This window comes from Sphaeramia orbicularis, chromosome 8 (assembly GCF_902148855.1).
Source record: "Sphaeramia orbicularis chromosome 8, fSphaOr1.1, whole genome shotgun sequence".
NCBI lineage: Eukaryota > Metazoa > Chordata > Actinopteri > Kurtiformes > Apogonidae > Sphaeramia > Sphaeramia orbicularis.
In genome coordinates, this window is record NC_043964.1 from 26,478,382 (window position 1) to 26,497,988 (window position 19,607).

The 19,607-nt window shown below is 42.0% G+C and overlaps 1 protein-coding gene and 1 long non-coding RNA gene across 3 annotated transcripts in view; both read left to right on the forward strand.

Annotated features, from left to right (window-relative positions):
* Positions 1-14,147, forward strand: part of LOC115423903 (RNA binding protein fox-1 homolog 3-like) — a 716,495-nt gene extending 702,348 nt beyond the window's left edge. For both annotated transcript variants that reach the window (XM_030140918.1, XM_030140919.1), the window contains 5 exons: positions 2,531-2,663; positions 4,457-4,496; positions 8,083-8,141; positions 11,158-11,236; positions 13,251-14,147. In XM_030140918.1, the coding sequence (XP_029996778.1) occupies positions 2,531-2,663; positions 4,457-4,496; positions 8,083-8,141; positions 11,158-11,236; positions 13,251-13,295 (356 nt within the window). In that variant the 3' untranslated portion in view covers positions 13,296-14,147. The remainder of the gene's footprint in view (positions 1-2,530; positions 2,664-4,456; positions 4,497-8,082; positions 8,142-11,157; positions 11,237-13,250) is intronic.
* A 1,793-nt stretch (positions 14,148-15,940) lies between these two features.
* LOC115423904 (uncharacterized) lies at positions 15,941-16,821 on the forward strand. Its single transcript, XR_003936020.1, has 2 exons — positions 15,941-16,108; positions 16,151-16,821. It is a non-coding gene; the product is annotated as an uncharacterized LOC115423904 (long non-coding RNA).
* Positions 16,822-19,607: the final 2,786 nt, after the last annotated feature.

Consider the following 19,607-nt stretch of genomic DNA (forward strand, 5'->3'; position numbering starts at 1 on the left):
TTTAAATGTCAAGGTCAGCTTTATAAATCACTTGGGGGAAAAGGGGCACCCTGCAAGTCCAGGCAGTCTATCGGCAATGCTGGCAGCAAACAAAGTGCCCTGCACCTCGGTGGGTGGGTGCGTATGTGCTGGGGGGGGGGGGGGGGGGGGTTGTGTGGGCGTTACCTGGCCAAATGAGACGCAGAGTTTGAATATGTGTGCGGACCCACTAATGGAGCGTGATGTTAATGGCAGAAGACATTAAACCTGGCTCTCTGTGTTTTTAAAAGCACTACTAATCTGTCTCTCTGTCAGCTTCATTGTAGCACCGGGCCTCGGCTGTGCATCGTTCATTAGAGCGCTCGCCGGTCTCGTCCACCTGCAGGGTTAACGGTGCACACGGCACAGTAACGCCACGCTGTCACGCCTCAGCCACAAACCTATATACACCAGTGATTATATACGAGCCACCATGGATCTTCATTGCGGTCTAGTTTATCTGCGATTGCGAGGGGCTGCCTTCTGTCTCCTCTGCAGCAGAGGGTTCATCTGAAACACATTGGATACATGTTATTAACCTGCACTACTTCTCCCACCCCCCCACCCCCCCTGCAAGACCAGACAGGAGCTTCACTGCTCGCCATTACACTGCAGCTTCTGATTGGAGAATCTGGAAATGGCCTGTGATGAATTCACCCAAAACATGTCATGTAAATGAATAAGGAAGAATAAGGTGAGGGGTGGGTGACGAGGGGGCGTAGCCCAGGATGAAGAATAATGGGGGTGAGTGTGTTTTGATGGACCAGGCGTTGGGGGAGGGAGAGAGGGTAAGGAGCAGAGTGGAAGGGGGATGCGAGAGAATTTCGATTGCTGGAGGCCAACTTAATCATGTCTGCAGATCATGTGTTTGTATGCACCTCCACAGTGTGTAATCAGACCGCCGCGGCACTGATTGAAGGTTAAGTAGAGAGTCAAGGATCACGTCACTGTCCTCTAATCTCTGACTGGAGACATTCTGTTGCACCGTCCCTCTAACCAAGGCCAGGAACATCAAAATTATTACCATATTCACAACCATTTTAAGAAACGACCGCATGTAAATATCAGCTACACGGGTTTCTAAACAACCAAACATCATCATCATCATGTGTGGTGATAGTTCAGGTTCCAGAGTGAGAGAGAGTCCAGTGCTGTGCAGATAATGCTACAAAAACATTAAAACTAAACAGTGCATTTTACAGCATCAATGAACTAATGCAGTAAGGGACTCAAGTCATTTTGACTGAAGTAGAGAACTGGGTTCATATGTAGGAACCAATATTTACAAGATATCCACACTTGTCTGTACAGTTTGGAGATACAGTAGCCTGTGTTCTCCGTGTGCCACATAAAAGAAAATAATTAAAAAAACAAAATGTAAAAATACACACCATCCCCTGTACCACTCATCTCTGTCCATGAACTCAAGATGCAGATGGACAATGTGTCACTCTGCTGTTGAAAACTCAAACCAGTCTCCTCCAAGTTAGGGGAGCTGCCGTGTTGCTTCTGTAACGGTTTTGGAAACCACACAACCTGTGCAATCACGACGCGTCTGGCAGGTTCTTGACAGTGACTGGTTATTACTGCTGTCAATCACCTGTTTTTACAGCCGTCTCCCTGATAAGACCTGTGGTTGACCTTTGAAATCTTCTGTCACAGGCTACATTTTCTCAAAGCAAACCCTCGAGAAGGAACAGACGTTGCATTTTCTTTCAGGCCACTTGAATTACAAAACCCTGAAATATTGTTATGGATTTTCCCCCAATGACAACAAAAAAATACTGCCTACTGAAGCATTGAACATATTGAGATATGAGTTTTTTATCCACATTGCACAGCCCTGCTCCAACCCTTACCACTCACCCTGGAGCCTTTCACCCCAGCTCACCTTCCTGTTTCACCGTTAGCCATCAGCAGAGGACATATGCAGTCGTGTGATTGGCTAAAGATGGTCCCAGATGGGTTTGGAGATGGGGGTCATGCTGAGGTTTGGGCCTTGGCTGTCCAGCCCATCTGCTCCATATCCCCTTGGGGAAGTTCTGAACATCTAGTCAGGTTGTTCAACAACCTTCACCTCCCATTTGTCTCTCCCCGGCACCTAGAAATGCCCTCTACATCTCCCCCATCCACCCTCCCACTGTTCTCCTCTCTGCTAGCCCATTGTGTTTAAACTATGCAAAAGCTGTGGTGCGAAACTAGTGGTATTGCATCCATTACCTGCCTATGCTTCAAGGCTGCCCCTCACCAGGCATCAGGAAAGGATGCGTACAGCAAATGTGGATCCTTGCTGAGTACGGCACAAAGCAGCGAGCTGGGAAAGGGGAGAGTGCTCGATGAGGCGCACCTAGAAAAGATTAAATCTATTGTTTCCTTGTCTTCCCCATAATGCATTCTGTCATAGGGAAAGCAGTGCCACACGTCTCTCTCTAATGTATTCTGTCATAAGGTAAGCAATGCCAAGTCGAGGATGTTCTCTCAAAGTCATTTTCTCTCGTGTTTCCTTTCACAGTCACAGGGTTTCCCTACCCGGCCACAGGCGCCACCGTGGCCTATAGAGGTGCCCACTTGCGAGGTCGGGGGCGGGCTGTGTACAACACGTTCCGCACAGCTCCACCACCACCACCCATCCCAGCCTACGGAGCGTGAGTATCACATGTCAAAGCTCAAATCACAACAGACAGTAACCACACAGTTGATTGTATTCTGTTGAATCTGGATCTATGTTTTCATGCTGCGCGTTCGCATGCGTTAAACAGATCAGACTGTGTTTCCGTTTGAAGTCAAATGTGTTGGTCATAATCTGATTAAAATCCAAAGATAAGATACAGAATTTGTGTGGGATACTGTATGCATTGTCATTATTATCCAAAAGTTAACTGACACAAGTACCAGTGGTGTTCAGAAGTATTCAGGTGTTGTCATAAAAGTACAAGAAACTACTCAACAAGTAAAAGTTCTGCATTTAAATAAACTTAACATTTCACAACTAGAGGTATGTACGTATTATCATCAACTGTGCGGTAAAATGGTTCCTGTCAGGAAACATTTCATTCTTCAATTTATCCCAAATTTTCGGTTTTATGAGAGAAAGATGATGAATAACTAAACTGTAAAAAGAACTAAAGCTGTCGGACAAATGTAGTGGAGTAAAAAGTATAATATTTGTCTCTGAGATGATGTTCAGTACTGGGGTAAAACTGCAGTACAAGTGCATGCTGTTACTGCAGTACCTGAGATGCTGCCACTACATCATCTCAGAAGCAAATGTTGCGTTTTTTCACTTCACTACATTTACTGTATTAGCTTTTTTGCAGATTCATGTTATTAACATAAAGTCAAACACTGAATTGTGATGTTTTATTATAGATGAAGGTAGTTGAAATGTACAAATAAAGTCCGATCCACCATCATTCGCCGCAACGTTAAAGGTGACCATTATTGCATCTACAGTTGTGAAATGGTTCCATTCTGCACTTTGATATTTAATACTTGAAGTGTATTTTGCTTGCAGGACTTTTATTTGTGAGTGTATTTTCTTCTACCTGCACTCAAGTACAAGACTGTACTTCTATATGTAGTTCCATCCCATCGCTGCTGACTCCGCGGGTTTGACAGTGTGATGCTTCGATGTCGTGTCTGATTTCAACTATTCTTCTGTTAATCCTTGTAGCTTTGGGTCTTCGGGGACTTAAATCACTGCTGATATCTAAGTATATATCTGCCCGTCCTTACATTTGCACGTCATCTGTTGACAAAGGAGGAGCTGACAAAGCCACAGGGAGAGCTATAGAGAGCTGAGATAGCGTATTACTGGGCAGATCTCACTGGACTGTGACCAGGCCTGTGCTGATCTGCCGGCTTTGTGCAGCCCTGCCTCACTCGTCTCTTATCAGCAGTGGTCTGTGTGGCCGTGGGAGAGGTCTGACGGAGGCCGACCGAGGGCTCCGGATAGTTGTCTATCTGTGATTAGATCGGGATCCGTCTTACTGCAGGGAGACTCGGCACTGGAAGCTCCTCGTCCCCCCTTTCCTTCCCCTTTCCCTTCCCCTCCCTCCCACTCAGGGGCCCTTTGCTACTGATGGCAGCTGCTTGATTTATATAGCGGAGTCATGTGACGGAGCTCCTTCGCTGCCTTCTTTTGTCCTCCCCCCTCCTCCCGCCTCCACCACCAACCCTCCTGACAACACTGCAGCAACTGGAAAGACAAACAATTTTACCAGAGCAGAAAATTGGACCGGGATGTGAAACGGTTGCACTTCCCGCTTTAATGTGTCATTCATTATTTGTGGTACACTAAAGCTGCTAAGAGCTGACCCCATAGACCTGCAAATGGTTGAAATAGGAAAAAAAAAAAAAACATCAGGAACTGGGATTCAGTTGGGCAGCCTGAATGCCAAATCAGCTAACACTCTTCTCCTGTTCTCTAATTTCACAGGGTTGTGTACCAAGATGGCTTCTATGGCGCAGAGATCTATGTAAGTACAGTTGGCTTTTCTTCTTGCCTGCTTAGATGAAACAGAAGTAAAGCAGACAAAAAGCGCAGCCCCAGAGACAAAAACGTGATCTCTTCAGCCCCCAGCTTTCTCCCAGCCTCGCTGCCAAGCCGGCGTCGATTAGGCCTCAGTCTGCTGTGCCAAGAAACCCGACAACAAAATTTAAAACCCCCTCAGCTCCTCCCTCCTTCTCTCTTCTCACTTCCTATGATCTCAGACTTTGGCAGCGAGGCAGACCCGGGCTCAGTGTCCCGTGTCAAGTTAGGTCCTTCCTCCGTTTGGATTTGTCTGGCTCTTTGAGATCTTCGGCAGCCCTCCACCTCATGCGCCCTCCGTCTGCCTGATGTTGTTTGTGTGTTTGTGTTTGGCTGGGATATCCCTGCTGCCCCGGGGGGTCTGGTGCAGGCCTGAGTGGAGCCAGTTCCTCCTCCCAGCCCCTCACCATGTGGGAGATAAGAGGAGCGGCAGCAGATAAAGGGATTAGCTGTCCCTCCGGAGCTGTCGGCTGCAGCAGGGTCACATCGGGGGCCGGCCCTGCTGCACGCCGCCCTTGACAGAGAAAAGCGTGGAAGCTGTGGAGATAATGCTGAAATTACCACGCTGGCCCACTTTGACATCAGTCCAAACGTTTGCAGGGGGATGTAATTTGTCCTTTTGATTCTGCTGCTTCTTTTTTCTCGTCTGCTGCGATAGCGAGATGACAGTTGCCTCTCACTTTCACCCTGACGACGACCAGAGTCTGGGAGAGAAATGCTGAACCCCGGTGATATATGACTTACACCCCCAGCCTACATGATAGGACTGTATTTCACCAGGTTTTATTGTCGTGACACCCACTGCCATAGAGGAGACCTGGACTGCGCTCTGACTGATATTGTTTGTCTCTCACATTCATTCAACCACCCCCAGCAAAGTCTGCACCCCCAGTGACCAAGGTCTGACCAGGTCGGACCATCACTCAAGCCGTCAGGCCGGCCCCTGGTGCTTTAGCGCCATTAGTTTTGGTACTGGCCACTGCACTGCTTCAGACCGGCTGAGTGCACGTGAAGGTCTCCTGTGACCGAGAGGAAGCGCTCCCTTAGCCCTTAGTGTCCTCCACAATCATTCAGTGGACACTGACTTTCTGTCAGAAGCAGCAGCATGATGTGCTGAATCTTCTGTTTGGAGATACATGACCTGCAGACACACAGTGAACACACACAGGAAAGTACCAACACAGCACTGTAAAACTACACCGTTACAAGTTAAAAGGCCTGCATGAAAAACCCCACTTAAGTAAAAGTAGACATGTGTCAGCAGCAAAATGACGTGAAAGCGTTAAAGAACAGGAACTTCACATGATTATGTAACATCACACCATTAATGCTATGATATGTAATATTTCTGCACTAACACAACTATATCTGTGTTAAAATATTTTTGTTGATATGTGACAATGGCATTAAATCTACTTCGCTAACATTAATAGATTAATGTATGACACTAAATGTAAAAAAGAATAAAACTTTAGTTCATTAATGTTGTCTCTAAATGATTACAATGATGCTGAAAACAACTCCTCCCATGATTCCACAGCATAGAAATGAACTATTTCATAATTTATTTTGCTCAAGCCAACAAAAGGACATCACATACTATGTTTTTAAGTGAAAATACAAAGTATCAGCAGCAAAATGTGGATCAAATCTTTAAGTGAAAGTCCTGGTTTGGTGTTTCTAATTGATATATGATTATACATGACACCATTAGCTTTTTGACATCAATGCTAACACACTGATTTAGCGACTCAGCCTGTGATTAATATTTTGTTAATGTGATGTGATTCTCATCTGCAGAGGAGGCAAAAAACACAACTCCCATGATCCCTCATTTCTTAAAGATGTACTCAAACTAACTCTATTATTGCTGAGACCCCTGGCAGAATCTAAATATCAGCAGCAGAATGTAATTAAAGCCCTGAAGTGAAAGTCCTGGTTTGGTCTCTCTGACATTATATATTAGGTTATTAATAGTGGCAGAATGTTGGTGTTTCTGCTGGAGGTGGAGCTGTTTGAACAACTTTATCTCCAGTTTTACAAACAGAGACACCAGAGAAATACAAGGCTTCATCACATGATTAATGGGAAACGAAGGAAGAAAAAACTCAGTCCTGATACACTCATCTGTTTTCAGTCTGTGGACCGTTTTTTCTCTAATCTCATATTGGATGAATTGAACGATGATTATTGAAATGAAACCATGTGAGATGTTTAGAGGGGGAAAAAATCACTATTTGGTGGAGTTTTAACAATTCATAGACATGTGATGTGAGCGAAAATCCTGGGTTTTAGAAGACGAAGGGTTTGAAATGACTAGTTTTATCAGTAATAATATGTTGGATTTTAAATCTTGTCATAATGTAAAACCATATAGAGACGTCATACAAATACTCCAGTAGGGTAGCTGAGTAAAAGTACTTTGTTACTCTGTGCCATGTTCGCAGAAATGAGACCAGATACATTCATACATAAATATACATCGCATGTGCTAATACATATGCATGCATGCATCTCCATGTCGAAGCACACATGAGCGCACACACACTCACACGAATGCACAAACACACACTCGGCACGACAAAATAACAAATGTGCTGCTCTGTTGTGTGCAGGATGTGACAATGTGCGAGAGTGATTTATTGGTCTGTGTTTGTTCGGGCTGTTGCTGTAATCAGCACAGTCCCGAGGCATGGCCGTCCCACAGGAAGTCATCTGCCTCAAGTGCTGTGACTTCCTGTCCCCACGGAAAACCCTGAAGGGCTGCAACCGGAGGAGCGGGATTCACTCGCCGTGGCCCCTGACCTGGTTTCGTGTGCAGCGCGAGCGGCGACCATCGCTACGCCGCCACTCCATCGGACGTCTTCCCCCTTGAATTTTTAAAAATTAATGAAAACATGCATTATTAAAAGCCACCTATCCACCGTATGGACTCAGATGGGCACACACTCCACTGGCACTAATAGAAAAACAGTGGGAGAACAGCTTCATTTTTCAAAGAGAGTAATAGCAGCACTCCACAATGAGGTCTTTAATTCCTTCCCCACTCTGGCAAATGAATACAACAGTCCTGACTCCCCAACGGTCCGACCAGCTCCTGCCTTCGTACTTCATTTGCGAGCCAGGGGGGTCGTCTAAAGAAAAAAGCGTCTCTTCAATAATGTAGCAGCAGAGCCTCCTCAATCTCAGCAAACCGGGCTGGATTTGGAGATCTGGCTCACGTGGACTCTGTTATGCTGTCGCTGCTACCGGCATGAGCCTCCGATGTGTCAATGACTGGCTCCCACTGAACACTCCCCCCTCCCTGAGCATCATTCATCCCCCGGTGGCGTGGGGCGCCTCTGACACCATACATCAAACAGCACCCTCTGGTGTCTGGACGGAGGCCTGCTGCTGCTCCCAACACTGTGCACTGACATTTAACTATTAACTCTGTTTAGTGATTTCACTGTGTCTCTCAGATTTAACCTTTATCTGTGCGTGTTGTGCTTAATCATTGATTAACACTGTGGTATTTTTTTTTTTTTTTACAGGGTGGCTATGCAGCATACAGATTTGCCCAGCCCACCACCACCGCTGCTTACAGTGACAGGTCAGAGTCCTTTCACACACTTTACACAAATATCATCAATTAGTTTCTGACTGTGTTGCTATGTCATGCTAGAGTCTCTGTGATTGGGTTTCATTTCCTCCTCACACTTGACTATTTACATGAGATCAATCAATACTAACATTCATGTATTGATGACGTGAGATCTTCACAGAACATGAGTGCTTGAAAATCCAGGAAATCACACTGTACAAGGGTTTCTGCAGGTTCTTAAGAGGACTAAAAAATCAGAATGTTAGGCCTGAATAAATATAACTGACAGGAATCATCAACTGGATTTTGCTCCTGTTGAAAATAACCATTTTCTTATGCAAGAAAATTAGGAACTTGGGGTTTAAAGTCATTCAAGGGAAGCTAGAAAATCACAAAGCCCCTTAAAAATACCTGCAGTCCTCCAGTGTTACATCAATATTCACTGCTCACCATCTCCAACACAATGACATGACGTAGATCTAAACCTTCAATCATGAAACCTGGAGAAACTCTCTATGTACGACACAAGTATCATCAGTATCAGTTAGAGATTCGTGAAACAATGAAAATATGCATCAAGTAACATCAATTACAAAGCAGTGTATCTTCCATTTAAACCAAATGATTAAGGTTCTCTGTCCAAGTGCATTTTAATAAAGATACATGTGTGATATGTATGATCATCATTAATCTTCATGATGTGGAATAACATGAATCTGCTGCAGCCCAAACCACAGTGGTTACATAATGCTTATCTCATAGAAAAATGTGGCTCTTTGCTTATTTTTTTGTGGCGCTCCTCTTGTATCTGCTGGTGCTGGAGGCTGAGATGAGTGTTAAGCGATGAGATCACTTCACAGACATGTTCACTTTACGTTTGCATCTTAGTTCAGCTCAAAGTTTCAGATTGAAATTACCGACCGAGGTAGAAGAGAGACAAATGAGTCCAGCCGTCGAGGACTGCAGTCGGCGTCGTAGATGAAGATGTAACGGCGCAGAAGTAAACGGAGGATTTGTGCTTAATTAACTGCAGCGTTTCTCAACAGAAAGTAACACATCTATGAGCCAAAAGTAGATGAAGAATAGACGTGATGAATGAGGCGGCTGCTTCTGCGGCATTTTCTAAATGCAGTGTGTAGTTTCTTTGGGGGTTTTCTTCCTCTCCAGTTATCTTATCTATTAGGGAAACCACCATATTCTTTTTAGCTTGAAGCTACGAAACACAAAAAAAAGACTAACCTTGTTGGACTGGATGAGAAAAGCGGTGATATATGTGGTGACTGTGTGCTTGTGATGGGAGAGTGGGTATATCAGTGGTATTTATGAATGGCCTCAGGTCTGAGGACGGCAGACGGAGGGGGGAGATGGAGCGGCAGGGACTCTATCACCTCTGAGTGATGTCACTCTGGTTCAGGTGTGCTACGTCTGAGGAGGCGTCTCTGATTCATTTCGGCCTCTGAAAGCCGTTGTCAGCCTGGATGTGGGCTGGTTTGGGAATGTAATCTGGGAAGGATTGAGCATGTCACTTGTGATAACGTACACCCTGCCTGAGAGCCTGAAGATCATATCGATAATGTAAGATTTATCAGGCCTCGCCACGGCTCGAATTATGAGCAGCCGTGCTCGGCGAGAGCAGAAATTGGACAGCAGCTTTTTTCCTCTCTGAGTGATTTAATTCCTGTTTCTCTTGCCTATACTTTTCCCTGAGATTTAATGTAATTCGCCCCCAAGTTGTTTGTTTTGCTTTGTCTGTTTGTTTCCTTTTGAATAAGCGGTCATGCCCATTGGATCAATAGGGGCTTGTCGGTATTGTCTCTGCAATACCTTATCAGACTTAACCGCAGAGCAGTCAGCCAATCATAAAAAGAGGTCATCAGGATTGCGTGTGAAACCCCGGAAAATATGAAACATTTATTATCTGAAAAGCTCACAGTGCTCACAGACTGCATTAGCACAGCCCTATAAGTAACCACACAGAGCTCCAGCAGCATCACAGGGTCCTTGTGAGGAGCCAGTCACATTGGAAAGACCCTCCTGGCTTCCAGTCAGCTCTGTGGAGGCTCAGTGACATTGCACAGGGTGGTTTGACCTGCCGGTCGTCAGCAATGCCACTCTGGTGAGAGCCATTTTGTAGATATATTAGCCTTAGAGGGCCTGTGGGGTTCGGTGCTTGCTGAAGATAAGAGGACCAGGGAGACTCCCTCTGACCATCTCATGGCACCGGCCTCCTCCCCAAGGAGCCCAGGCAGCCTTTCTAATTTCACGTCCTGCTCACTGACCTTGGGTGCTGCCGGACTTAAATGGGCAGAGCCACATTTAGATCTTATATAACTCAATGTAGCTCATGCGAAAGCCATGAACGCCGTATGTCTTGTTGTCTCCTTTAGGAGAATTTCTTCCTCTCTCCACTTTTTTTTTTTTTTTATTCCTGGTTGATTTGGTGCCCTCAGTCCTTGGCTGGGTGTGCCTTATCTGCTCCGTGCAGACCCTCATTTGCAAGCGAGCATTGAAGAAAAAAAAAGAAAGTAAATAGAGGAATATGTGAAGTCAAATAAATAAATAAATAAGGCAGACACATCTTGTCCTGTCTCAGAAGGAAATTGGAAGGATTAGTTCCAAACCAGCAACAATGAAAAGACAGGGGCGTGAGCCCAGTGTGCAGCCTGGGTAAACAAGAACAGGGTGAGAGACCAAGCCCTCCAGCACCAACTGGGTTTCCTCCTCGCCTTCTTCTTCTCCTTCTGCTGCCTGTATGAGCCTCAGCGTGCTCATTACCTATTCCATCCACCTAATCAAGATGACAATGAAAAGACAAGTATAATTCACCCACCTTTGAACTCCCCTTTTTGAACCACCTTGTATAATGTAGAAGCCCAGGAGGCCGAGGAGGGAAATAATTGATTGTGTTAGAGACTTGAAAGAGTTGACTTGAGGGGTTGAGCATTAAACAAGCATGCATAAATGTTCTGCTCTCCTCGTCAATGATAGATCAATGACTGTGTTCTCTGTGCCTCCCGTCGTGCAGCTATGGCAGAGTCTATGCAACAGCAGACCCCTACCACCACACGATTGGCCCGGCTGCCACATACAGTGTGGGGACTATGGTAAGTGTCTGAGACGCCGCCTCTTTACTCCTTATTTTTTCTGTGTGAATGCACTAACATGAGCCCGCACACACACGACTCACACTCCAAAATAAAGACCAGAGACTGAAGCGGTCGCTGGCTTTTATTTCTGAATTTCCTCATTAATTGATTTAGTTTTGTCATGCTCTCTGGCGCACCCTAGTGGAGCTGAGCAGTAAAAAAAAAAAAGAAAGAAATTGGCTTCGACATTTAGCGCAACAAAGCTATGTTGTGTTCACCTCATACAGTATTGATTTGACATGAGTTCCTCCTGAAACGAGCAGAATCACTGCAGTGTTTTTCTCTGATATATGAACTATGCATCCTACATAACATCTCCAAGCTTTCTGTTCATTCTACATCACTCAACTCGCCACAGAGCAAGTTGGATCATGTCTGTTTTTTGTTTTTTTTTCTTTTTCTCCTTGCATTCAGTCAAACTAAAAACAAACTTGAAGGGATGAAGTGTGAATTGTTAATGTCTGTTTTTAGCTAGCTTTTGCAGCTACTGTAACATCAAAGATGAAAAGTGACGATAAATAAAAGAGCATCTTTTTTTCAAACAGAGAAAGTTTCTCTTTGGTTTTGTTTCTTGATGATGATGAGGGGATGGGACCAGGCTCACAGACCAAACCTACAGATTAAGGACCATCAAACGCATGCAGCAGTGTGCCGTGGGACATGAAAGAGAGAGCGAGTCGGAGGGAGGGGGCTGCTTCCCCCTCCCCTCCTGCCCATAAGCTTATTCCGAGGCGTGCTCTCTGCTTGAGAAATGACTCAAATTTACCATTCCGGCATGCATGCGATTTTTCAACAGCATAAAAAAAACATACAGTTCCCCGGTGCAGCTGCTAGCTAAAAGCTTTCATTAATTAAGACATTTGTTTTTCCTCTTCATTTACTTAATTAAAAAATGTGCTTGAATGTTTTTTATTCTTTCTTCTTTTTCCTCCAAATTTCCTTCCATTTCTCTGACGCTTTAATCGTCCTCTCGATCAAAGTATGAGAACGGATTTCGGCCCCTAAAAATCCCAGAGCTACTGTTGTGTGTGTTGGGAGCTGAGGGAGTGAACACAGACTCCAGAGGTGTGTGAGTGTGTGGTGATGAACAAATGGCGAAGCCGCTGGGAGACGGGCTGCACCGAGGCCTCCGTCTAAAAGAGAAAGACCGGTTTGGTTTCTAATTCTTTAATCATATTTGATTAATAGCTTCTCCAGCAGTGAAGAGTCATTTTTGCATTTAAAAGCTATACAATAATTAGTTCCTCTGAGGTTGAGGTTGAAGTTTTCTTTATTCATTTCCAACGCACAGAAGCATCTTGTGTGGATGAAAGTTTTGTACGAGCGCAAGGGCTCCCCGAAATTAGGCGAAATTAGCCTTTGAAGACATTCAGTAGCCCTTCTGAGTCGGGTTGAATTTCTAATTGCAGCCGAGCTTCTGAAAGATGAGAGGAGGGAAGTGGGAGTGTGCATGTGCAGGTGTGCATGCGATAGGCCACATGCATGCCTTTATGTGTGTGTCTGCCCTAGATACCTGGAGCATGGTGCTAAATCTAAGGGCTAATATCCTGTGCTGGTTTGGCCCTTCAGAAGAGGAGCAGACGCTCTGAAAAGGATGATTAAACCTCCCTGAACTTATTCTGCTTTGGTTCAATCTCTTGCTATTGTCACAGCCTGAGAAGAGAATGTTTTTACTTAAGCAAAAGGCAGAAAAAGCACAATAGTCCTTGAAATGACGTAAAAGCACGCCATTATTTTTTCTTTCTAAGTAAAGCGCTATTTTTGCTTCTGTTGTTAAAGACACATGTCCCTTCACTCCTGATGACCCTAACACACACTCAATGTATGCAATTGAACAGTTTAACTCAACCTGAACCAGTCCCACCTTTTAAAACCTGTGACGGAAAGAGGAAGGAAATTTGTAGAGAAAGAGAAAACGGACTAAGCTGTCACCTGAATACTGATTGGTACTTTTTCATCTTTGATGTTGCAGGCTAGCCTATACAGAGGAGGGTACAGTCGCTTCACTCCCTACTAAACGAAAGAAAAAATGCCAGAAAGACAGAGACATTACTCCACCAAACAAACAAACAAACAAACAATCCTCCGCCTTCAAAAAAAAAAAAAACAAAAAAAAAAGACAAATGCAAAACAAGCGAACCCCTTGGTCCTTGGTGGAGAGTTAAATCAAACTAAAAGCTTCCAGGTCCCCACGTTGAGCCCCTCCCCTGACACCGATATTTCTACAACAACCTTTTTGATGTCATCATTGGTCTGCTCTTGTTTTGTATTCATTTTGTGCTTTTCTTTTGGGAACTTTTATGCACATGTGCATTATCTTGATTGCTGTACATGGGTGCTGTGTCACTATAACTGATGTGAGCCTCCTGCAGCACGCATGATGCATGCTCAGAGGTGTGTGTATGCAGCCGCTGTCATCTGACCAAGAATATACTGAGGCATTTCTCTGACCAATGCAAACAAACAAACAAACACCCACATTTGATTAATTCCAGTTAACGCTAACTCCTGTAACATGCCTTGGTAATTCTTAGCTCAAACACAGCCCTGCTCTGACTGCTTTTGTTTCTTTTTTTCTTTTTATTTTTTTTTACTGTTGGAGTGTCCTACTGTTGTGCACTTGCAGTGGAGCCTTAAAAGCTGTACTATGTGGTTTGACAGCATGCAGAGACAAGGGTCATGAAGGTCAGATTTGTCTGCTCATATTCCAGCTCAGTCTCCTGCACATTACACTGAACGTTTACATGCAACTACTCTGCACTCACCGTTATGTTTTAGGGGACGAATGTAGACTTTTATCACAATAATCTGCTCTTATTCTTCTAAAAGAGCAGTTTCTAAACTTTTTTTTTTTTTTTTGTTAAAAACCCAAGAGAGAAAAATGGGGCAACCAAACCTTCATTATGAACGCTATCTCTGTTTAGGAGAAAAAATAAATCCACATATAAAAGCATTTTTCCACGTAAAACATACAATGAATAGGAATGAAGACTAAACTTATTTTGTTAACGTCAAATTAATGTTGTGAGACTGAATTTTCTTGACTAATCCCTTCATTTTTTCTGTATTTTGAGACAAAATAATCAGCAAAATGATCAATAAATGGACAAAAAGTGAAGAAAATAACCAGCAAAATTAGCAAATTAGCCAGTTAATCAGGAAAATTGACAAAGGTGCATAAAATAAACAAATGGGCGACCTGACAAAACAGTTCCATCATCTAAAAGGCTTGTAACAAACACACACTTGAGGCTACGATATTCTGACAATATGTCTCTAATGCAGGAGTTCAAAAAGAAATACCAATTAAAACTTACACATGACTAATTTATCGAAGACCGTTGGGTTCTGTGGAGAAACTGAGAATGGCCGTCCTTCCAATTATTACTCATTCAGTAAATTCACCATCTCGAGATAATAAAGTTGTTTTCTTGCGATAAGTCATTAATTATTCTGTTATCTTGAGAAAACAAAAGGCCGCGTCCTCTTATTATTTGTGTTTATCAGAGATCAGGAGAACAACACAGAACAGTTCTCAGATGATGATGAGGAACCTCTTAGTTGATGTTGGATTCTAAGGGGCTGTTATCGACCAAAACGGGCCAAAACAACAGAACAGAACAGAGGATGGGTTTAGTTTTAAACCCATCCTGACACTAGTAACCACAAAATAGAATAGATAATATCCAGTTGATTTAATACTGTATTTCCACGTCCGCCGCGGCTCTCTTGTTTACAACATTCCATCATTATATCAAACCCCGCCCACATCGGATAAACGGCGACAACTGGCCCAATCTCGCTGCACACGAGGATCCACATAACTGCAACGACGGACGGTCAATTATCGATAGACACATCTGACGCTCGGTTTGGACGTTTCCATAATTATCACAGAACTCAAATTTTCGCTAACGCTTTAAAAAATAATTGCAAGCATGTCTGTTCTCAGTGTTTTGGAGCAGTTCAGTTCTAAAGTGGTTCTAAAGGTGTTTAAACTATAGCGTGGAGGTGATAACAGGTGTTTAACTACTCTTACGATGCTTCGGTGCAGTTCACAAGTAAAATAAATGCCAAACCCAACATCAAAAATAACTAAGGCTACATTCAGGCTTCAGTCTTAATGCACAATTCAGGTTTTTTTTGTGAAATCCAATTTTTTTGTGCGCTCATTCATACTACACATTAAATGCGACTTCTATCAGTTTTGAGTATGAACTGAATGCAACCCTGAAGTGACCCACATGCACAAAAGAGGTCCTGATGTAATACGTGACCACACAGGCACGCACTGTGTTAATGGAAGTAAATATATTTTCCCACCACTCCTCCTCCTGGATGCAAAATTGTGACGTTTGTCGAATTTCAATGATGTAAAAATCAGATAAATGCGCCCTGGCCGTTCAGACTGAAGTCGCATTGCAAAATATTGGATTTGGGACCACATATGAAAGTGGCCTGGGTCGAATTTGAAAAAAATAGGGTTTGTGGTGTTCAAAGTGTCTTTAACAGATCGAATACAGGTCAGATATGGGCAAAAAAACTAGATTTGGGCCACATTCGCCTGCAGTCTGAACGTAGCCTAAATGAACTTCCCAGATAGCTATAGATTATTTTCCAGGTTTTCTAAAAGCTTTTGTTCATGTTGTTTAATTTTTTTTTTCCATCCATTGACTTTTTTCCAAACTTTCAAACATGTAAAGATAAAACTGTCATGTAAGTTATGTAAAATTACATATTTTTATGTAGAAACATTACATTTTCATATGTCTAACTCTAAAACTAAAGCAAAATACTGATCTGAATATGAATAGACTTGAATAGTGACTGGTCTTGGTTCATCATATTATCTACTTTTGAGAGATTCTACAGATTAAGTAAAAACTAAACAGAGCTTTTCTATTCATCTAACCTTAGTGCTGCTAGTTTATTAGTTGTGTTGCTCTAACCAGGTTGCTTCAATCTGTTTATAAGTGATATTTTCATCTGTTTGAACTAAAATATTCAGTTTTAGTCAATATTAAAGTGAAGAGTTCGTGCAAAGTGTTCTTTTGCTGCTAAAAAAAAAATAAAATAAAATGACAAGGGATTACCCATAAATCTGTTAGCCTCTGATCTAATGGGTGGAAAGCCTGATTTACAGATGATTTCAAGTGAATTATAAAACAAATTAAGATGATGACAGTTGAAGTAATAACTGGAAAACCTGCAGATAGTGTTTAGTTCATCTGGATTTTATCACTCTTATGAGGAGGAGTTTCTGGTCAGATATGACAACTAAAAGAAAACAGAAACCAGACAAAACTAAACGAATATTTTATAGTTTTGTTGTAACTTGACATTTCATAATAGTTGAGAAAACTGATTGTGATTCTACCTCAGAGACCCTCATATGACTTTAAACCAGATCATAAACCTCCAGGAGCCCAGACCACAATAAAACCCCTGAAAACCAAGACTAAACTCTGGGTTTTAATCCCTAAATGACCTTATAAACATTAGATGAGTATTTAATTTAAGTTCATGTAGTTTTTGAAAGAAAACCCCAAGATTTTGTCGGGGTTTCTCATTCTGTGCTTTTATTAGTTCTTATTAAATGTAACTAATGTAATGTCGTTTGTCGTAAATTCTACCCATTAAACCAGGGCCGTCTAACTCATTTTGGTTCAGGGGCCACATACAACCCAGCATGATCTGAAGTGGGCCGGACCAGTAAAATAATAAGATAATAATCTAGAAATAACAATTGTACACAACTTTGACATTGTTTAGTGTGAAAAAAGTAAAATTACATTATGAAAATGAGAATAACCTGAACAAACATGAACAACCTGAAATGTCTTAAGAAAAATAAGTGCAATTTTAACAATATTATGCCTCAGTTTAACATCACAACTTACAGATCACAATGGATCTACAAATACACTAAACCACAGATGTCAAACATGCGGCCCGGGGGCTAAATCCGGCCCGCCAAAGGGTCCAGTCTGGCCCCTGGGATGAATTTGTGAAATGCAAAAATTACACTGAAGATATTAATCATTTTAGTTCAGGTTCCACATTCAGACTAATTTCATCTGCAGTGGGTCGGATCAGTCAAATACTATCATAATAACTTATAAATACTCACAACTCCAAATTTTTCCCTTTGTAAATGTAAACATTTTCATGTCATTTTACTGTATTTACACTAAAACAAACTAACCTTTCACAAAAACACGAATAACCGCAACAAATATGAACATTTTGAAATATCTGAAGTGTAATTTTAACAATATTCTGCCTGTTATTAAATGTTTTGTGTATTTGTTGATCCACTCTGATCTGTATGTTGTAATGTACATGTGTAAATGACAAACTGAGACAGAATATTGTTAAAATTGCACTTAGTTTTCTTAAGAAATTTCCATTTGTTCATGTTATTCACATTGTTTTAAAGGATAGTTGGGAAATGTAAACATTTGCATTGCATAATTTTACTTTTTTTGCTCTAAAACATAGAGGAAAGTTTGGAGTTGACATTATCTATATATTATTCTGTTATTATTTCACTGCTCCAGCCCACTGCTGATCACATTTGGCTTAATGTGGCCCCTGAACTAAAATGAGTTGGACACCTCTGCACTAAACATTTAGTAACAGGCAGATTATTGTTAAAATTGTAATTATTACGTATTCTAAGTGTTGTATTCTTCAGACATTTCAGGTTCTTCACATTTTATTGTGAAAGGATAGTTTGTACATGTAAACATTGTCACATAACTTTCCTTTTTTTACACTCAAAGACAAACGTGTATTTGTCATTATTTATAGGTTACTATGATCGTATTTTACCCACTCGAGATCATATTTGTTTGTATGTCCTGAACTTAACACTGATTGTTACTATCTTCAGTGTAATTTTTGCGTTTTACAGATTCCTCCCACGGCCCAGATTAGACCCTTGGGCGGGCCACTTTAGGTCCACAAGCCGTACGTTTGACACCCCTACATTAAACTAAAGGCGGTTGTTGCATCTTCCCCTAAATCCTAACGGTAAATGCTGCGTTGGTGGTTGCATTCGGGGCCGACGTGCAGAAGATTACACTTCCACTAACACAGCATTGACACAGAGCGAGCGAAGCCGGACCTGATGGACGGCCGCTCTGACGCCGCGCTGTCTTTGAAAACATCGCACAAAATGTTTTTACCTCAGGATAAGCTAATGAAACTCACAGACACACAACAACACACCTTCCTCTGCAGGATAGTTCTGTTTCTACCACGACCAGCAGCACGGCTTAATACAAGGTTTTAGTTTGAGTAAAGACCCAGACACAGGATGAATAAATAAGACTGTACTGTTGTTCCTATTAAAGCTACTGTATTATAGATCTATGTAGACATATACTGTATTTTACACTGTATACACACATAAGATATCGTATAAAAGCACCCAGGAGACACTATGTACATGTGTAGAGTGCAGCAGTGCTCGCCTTAGTCGACAAACTCTGCTACTCGAGGTGAAAAGAAGAATCTCTGTGTAGCCAACGTTAGCTGTCAAAGTTTCAGTGCAGCTACAGAAATACAACAAAGCTATTGCCAATAATATTTCATTTCTATGTACTCACAAAAGTGTTTGTGGTCTCGGAAAAACAAAAAAAAAAAAAGTTGTTGCACTTTATTTGTTTTCTGTTCTGTTTTTTTGTTTTTTTTCAAAACTTTGAGATGTAACATTTATAAAAGTATCCTATACAGCTAGTTATCTTTAGTCGAGATGTTAAAATGATATAGATTAATGTTGTATATTTAAAAAAGAAAAAAAAAGAAGAAACTTAACCCATTATCTCATGAGTCAGAGAAGATCTTTATGTGGATAAACAGACATTGTTCTTCCTTTTATATGCTAGTACATATATGCACCATTTGGGGTTTTTCTATGAGTCCAAACGGCTTTTGAGTCTTATTTTTACCGTTTTCAAAGAGAAACGCTCGTAGGGGTTTGTCATGTGACCTCAGCAGTGGCGGCGAGTCCATGTGTGGGCATTGAGTTAGTGTCCGCTTTAAGTAAAGCTAGACTGGAATGAAATAGACTCCTTTTGTTGTTCCTTTTGGTTTTGTTTTCTGAATGTGTGTGCCTACATGCTATAAAAAAAAGAAATATATATATATATATATATATATATATATATATATATATATATATATATATATATATATATATATATATATGTACTTTAGAATGTGTGTTTTCAACGTGTGCGAGGAAGGAGAGCGAGGACGACGACGTGAATGCAGTTCGCTAACGTATGTGACTTTACTCCACGTCCCTGTAATAATGACATGA